We start from the raw sequence: 5,679 nt of genomic DNA, 5'->3' as shown, positions 1-5,679 counted from the left end.
CGGCCCTTGAGGTCGTCACTTAACGCCAAGACGGCTATGGCGGCCGTCATCTCCGACTGCACGGTCAGCGGCACTTGTAGCACAAGCTCCTTGCACTTTTGGACGGCACCGGCTTCCAAGACTAGCTCCTTATTTCTGTCGGAGCTTGCAGCGAGATTACGCAGAGTAGAAATGGCGTGGCACTGAATCTCTTCGTTGTCGATAGAGCCAAGAAGGTCGACTAGTGGTTTGAGGAAGCCTGCGTCTATGATAGGCGATTCGTTGTTTGGGTGTATAGAAATGTTGCGGATGCACGCCACCGCAGAGAGTATTAAGGGAAGATAAGAAGACTGGAGTAACCGAAGCAGTGGCGGGAGACCCCGAGCGCGGACAATCTCCAGTTGATACTTGTCGTCTGAAGCTAGGTTTCTGAGGGCTAGTGCTGCCTGGCACTGTACTTTGGGGGTAGACGAGTCCATTAGTTGAACTAGAGACTGTACGAGACGTGACTCCGTCTGCGCAAGCTTCTTCCGGTTTAGAGCGTCAACAGCAATGTTGCTAAGCGCCGTGGTGCAGTAGTACTGGACGTCGACATCTGGTGAGGTAAGCAGCTGGACCAGGATCGGTATTGCGCCAGCGAGAACAAGCTGCTGCCTGTTTTCATCTGTCAGGGTAAGACGTTAGTAGGGAAACAAACCCTGGGATGCTGAACATGGATACGTACCCGAATGAGTCATGTTGAGGAGAGCGCCAGTCGCATTCCTCTGCACACGCATGTCCTTGGATCTGGCGAGTTTGGTGAGCGGCCCGAGAGCTCCAGAGCCAGCTATCTTTGCCTTGTTTTCTTCGTGGGTAGCCAGGTTAGTGATACATCCAACGGCGTTGCACTGCACCTCAACGTTGGTAGACATCATCTGCCGGATCAGAGGAGCAAGGCCTCCCAACATGACTATCGACACCTTGTTCTCGGCTGGCAGTAATATATGGTCAGCTTCCCCAGGTCCGTGTAGATGAAACAAAGAAAGGCCAAAGAAAAAGAAAAAGACATACTGTTGACAGCAAGATTACCCAGAGCAGCACTGGCAGCCCGCTGGACCTCGATGTCAGGGCTCTCGAGCAGGAATAATATGGGTTCCAGCGTATCCCGGTCGACTTCACGGACATCTATCGAAGCACCGAGTGATTAGCCAAAGCGGGGCCCCTCTCTCTCTCTCTCTCTCTCTTTCTGTTTCTATTATCATCCAGTGCTCTGTAGCTCACCTCGCTCAGTTATCTCTGCAAAGGTCAGACTGGCACTTCGCTGGAGGTCGACGTTATCCGAGTAGACAAGGGTGCTGAGAGCCCGAAGTGGCTCGCCAGTAAAGAAGTCTGTCTCATTTCGCTGCGAAAAAAAAACAGCAGGTTTCAGCAACACGGGCCCAACAGCTCGCCGAGGAGCGGGAGCAGAGAAAGACATACGTTCTCTAGATACTGTAAGAGGTCTGCTACAGCTTCACGTTCACTGTCTGCGATGATTGGTTCGTAGAGGCTGTCCCTCGATCGACCTGTTCAAGCGTTTCGACAGGAGCCGCCAGGTCAGCAAACGAACGGGCGGTGGCACCGAACGGGGGGTGAGCAGGAGGAGGTCGACAGTACCTGTGAGGCAGGAAAGACACGCATTTCCCATTCTTCCCGCGACTCGCTCTGTGTCGTAGCCTGCAGCAGTCGTAGAAGTGCGTGGTGACGGGGAGGCGGCTGGGCGTCGGTGGGCGGGTGTTGGCTGGCGATGTTGTTTGGTGTTTGTTGTTTGTGGTTTCGAGGGTTTGACGTCGTTGACGGACAGCTTAAGGTAGGTTAAGGCTAGTCTGCTCGCTCCTGGAGTCTTAGCTCTGCGACAAGCACGAGCTAGCCAGCTGCCTCCTGGGCAGTCAGCGACAGCGAGACGGGGAGGACGAAGGGGCTTCCTCTTCGTCTTCTTCTTCTTCTTCCCTTTCTTTTTTTTTTTTTTTCCCTTTCCTTTGCTCGTCCTGCGTTCAACAGACGAAGCAGCTCGGCAGGTCGGACGAAGAGCGTACGGAGTCGCCAGACGCAGGGACAGCGGGAGCTCGATTGGCTATGGCGAGGACGACGGCGACGCAGCAGACGAGGTCATCCCCAGGCAGAGCAGACGACGGCGACGGCGATGGCGACTGGGATAAATAGCGAAGACGAAGACGAAGACGACGAGGAAGAAGCAAAACAGATCTTGTGATGCTGAAAGCCACAGCCGAAGGGGATGGATGAAGCGGGCGTTTTTTGTCTCTGCTGCTGCTGCGGCGGTGCAGTCCTCGCTGGACAGGCTCTTCTATACTATCGGCCTCTTCTTCTTCTTCTTCTTTATCGCTATTTCTTCCTGTCTTGCTCGATATCTTCGACCTTTCTTCTCTTCTTCGCGCCCCCCCCCCCCCCCCCCCCGTCCCGTTGTCCGCTCTAGCATATTTCTGTGGCTGGGAAGTGTATTTGAAATACCAGCATGTTACGTGGTTTACTCTCCGGGATGTGGTAACAATCGTAATTACAGGTAAAGTTCGACGACAAAGCTATATAAAAACGATTATAAAGACCGACGAAGAGAAGAAAACGAATAAACGACGGCGAAGAAAGAGAAGAGAAAGTCATGGAGGATGAAAATTCGATCTACGAGATGCAAGTAACCAAGAGATGACAGCTCCCACGCTTCCACGCTTTCATTTCCACGCTCTTTCGGGCTTGCTCTAGTTTCAGCATGCGCTGTAGATCAGCATCGCTCGCTGCAAGTAAGTCAGTAGTATCGAGCCGGTGTCAGTTAAAGTCAAGCCGGAGCTCTCGTCTCGCCAATGTCCTTGTAGAGATATGGCAGGCAGTTTAACCTTCTTCTTCATTGGAGGGAGCTCTGTGGTCGTCTCCTTGCTCGGGCTCAGATATCTTCGACAGCTCATACTCCATAGTGTGCAAGTATCATGGCCGATGGGCCCAAGTGTTAATATAACTCCAGATTCAGTGCTCAGTTCAAAAGCCGGAAAGTTTCGAGATACCCTGATGCTTGTCTGCAGTAAATCTGATGGGAAACGGCCGATTTAAGCATATTATCGATCATGCAGCTGGACGGCCAGGATGCATCTCTCTCTTTGCTCTCTTGCAAAGCTCGTCATGGCAGACCAATCGCAGGCCTGGTTGATGCAAAAGGTCTGCAGGGTGGCGCTGGCCGGGATGAGGCACAACAAGCAGCATCGTCGGCAGCATATGAAGAACGCCGAGGGTCAGCGTGAGTAGGTCAGATGATTCTGATGGCGTATGCCCTGGCCGCGTTCGTCATACTTACCTTGCTTGCATGCATAACGATATTCGACATACAGGAATAACATGCAGAGACGTTGTGTCGGGTCGGTTAGTTGCACGTTGGAGTTGATGTTGGCAGACCTTGTTGGTTGTCTGATATGTATGGATATAGCAGCAGGTGTTTGAAAAAAGTAGATATCGTATCTCGATCCTGGCCGGAAGAACGTCTTATTTCAATAACCTTCTTCTTGGCCCCTTGAATCCCACCGAGGACGAGATCTCCCTCTCATAAGCCACCGATTAAATTCTCCGTACCTGCGTCCTGGTCCGGTCCCTCTGCCCTGGGTGTCAGATTCATTTTATTTTCCTTCTCTCGATCTCCCTTTTCCTGTTTGCTCTTCCTTCCAACATGAGGATTATACGGATGTTTCCAACAAAGCCCATAAGGCTGAAACAGCCCCCTATCCGACAGCAACGACCAGTTTCTAGCATTATTTCATATGCTTAAACAGTCAACTGGCCCGAGATGGTTGTCTCTCTCTGCAACCACCCACTCTGCTCACCGCATGCTACCACAGAGCACGCACAATAATATGTGAAAAAGAAACGAGCAATGCCGGTCGATATGATCGCCCTGGATATGTGTTCCGTAGGGAGATCCGCGTAAGAGTGCAACTGGAGCAAGGCTGGCCCGGGTCTTTGTCTGTCTCGGCCTGTCCTTCCGTCACCCTCACAGATGCTATTGCCATGCTCCGTAACTATAGATTGTGTATACTTAGTAGCCGCTTCGGGGTGCTCCGGGTTACGGGCGGACGAACGACTGAGGATAGTCTTTTTGACAGCCCGAGTCAGCCAGGCCAGGGTAGCTCGAAAGGGCCATCCATCAATTAGCATCTCAGCTGAACGGACACCGATGTGCAAGCGATATGCACACCCGATGCGCTGCAGGACAGCGATTATTTGAGTTAGTTGTTCCTCCGGCGGCCACCAAACTGTATCTCCAGGCGTTCTCGAGCGAGCGTTGGTGCCGGGCTTTGATGGTCAAATACTCCGTCGCTTGCTCCGTTCGAGCTGATAGTTTTGTAGATGCTTCCCGTCTTCACCACTCAACGCTGGCCCCCGTCCAATAGCCAGGTGCTCCGTACATCGGCCACGGCTGCATCGCCTCCATATCTCCATCGTACATCCATCAGCCTGTCGTCCTCGTAATAATGCAGCGAAGATCAAAGAGCTGAAAAAGCAATATCTGATTCCATCACCCCCCAAGAGGCCCACCGGCTGGGAGGTGAAGAGCAATTGGGCATCTCACGCTCTCTTGGAGGAAGTCTGCGCCTTTTTTTTTTTTTTTTTTTTTTGGCCTTCCGCTTCCCTTTTGCTCTCTGGACCAGGAGTTGTTACGTAGGTAGCATTCCTTACCCCCGGCTTTTGAGTTCTTGCTTGCTGTGCTGCGCTGCTCGATGGATAGCCACCCCCTGGACAAACATGAAACTTGAAACCCAAGTACGAAGAGCTAGCAGCGGTCACAGACACTGTTGTTGCGGTCTCTTCCAACTAGTCCGTCAGCCTCCCAAGGGAAATAATTAATAGCAAGCAAGGGCACACGGGGCCTCCTCCTTGCGCCGTTAGCCTCGAGTTTAGTCGTTCTGATGCAGCTAACTAGCGGCTGGGAGGTGCTTTTTTGGTCGTGCCACCAGCGGCGGCGTAGTTGGGCGTAGGTAGGAGGAAAGTCTTGTTGACGGACGGCTTGGAGGCGAAGTCGATATCGCTTCTTCTCGTCCTTCTTGTCGTTGTCTTCTTCTTCTTCTTCTTTTTTCTGTCTTCGTCTTGTCGTCTCCATCTTTGTCGCTTGTCTCCCCGTTGCATGTCGTCGTCCACCACGGTCAGGCTATACAACAGCCCACAAACACGATAGACCATAACAAGCAAGCAAGCAAGCCGCAAGTTATATCTATAGACGGCCTGACGGTAGACTGCCCGGCACCGGATCCGCTTGATATATATATATCACGAATATAATATATCCTCTAGTTATATTTTATATCGGCATCAACGGGCAGCACCCCTTGGGCATCTTATATTTGCCTCTTCTTCCCCTTCTCCTTGTCCCAGGCAGCGTCCAACCGGGTAAGCATGGCATCGTCCCTAGACACAGAAAGCTGACCGTCAGTCCGTGAGTCCTCTGTCGCTGACCGGCTGCCACTGACCTCCAGTCCATCCATGACCACCACCGCGCCGCCAGCCTGTCCGTCGACCTCCACGCCGTCGTTTGGAAGCAGACTGCGCCGTCTGAGCCAGCGACGGCCGCAGACACACACCCCCAGCACCGTCCCAGGCCCTTCAGCGTCCAGCAACCACCGTTCGTATCGCAAGCGGCTTAGCTGGGTCGTCGGCCGGGGCTCTTCGCATCTTCCCGCAGCCCCAGAA

The 5,679-nt window shown here is 52.9% G+C and overlaps 1 protein-coding gene across 2 annotated transcripts in view; it reads right to left on the bottom strand.

Annotated features, from left to right (window-relative positions):
• Positions 1 to 1,645, bottom strand: part of TERG_08489 (vacuolar protein 8) — a gene marked incomplete at both ends in the record, with an annotated part of 2,240 nt that extends 595 nt beyond the window's left edge. Inside the window, 6 exons of one of the 2 annotated variants that reach the window (XM_047748961.1) lie at positions 20 to 643; positions 704 to 949; positions 1,030 to 1,143; positions 1,240 to 1,360; positions 1,438 to 1,523; positions 1,615 to 1,645. In XM_047748961.1, the coding sequence (XP_047604954.1) occupies positions 20 to 643; positions 704 to 949; positions 1,030 to 1,143; positions 1,240 to 1,360; positions 1,438 to 1,523; positions 1,615 to 1,645 (1,222 nt within the window). The other variant, XM_047750586.1, reaches the window with a different exon arrangement.
• Between the last annotated feature and the right edge of the window lie 4,034 nt (positions 1,646 to 5,679).

The sequence above is a fragment of the Trichophyton rubrum genome (genome assembly GCF_000151425.1).
Source record: "Trichophyton rubrum CBS 118892 genomic scaffold supercont2.15, whole genome shotgun sequence".
NCBI lineage: Eukaryota > Fungi > Ascomycota > Eurotiomycetes > Onygenales > Arthrodermataceae > Trichophyton > Trichophyton rubrum.
This window is presented reverse-complemented; position numbering and strand designations above follow the sequence as displayed.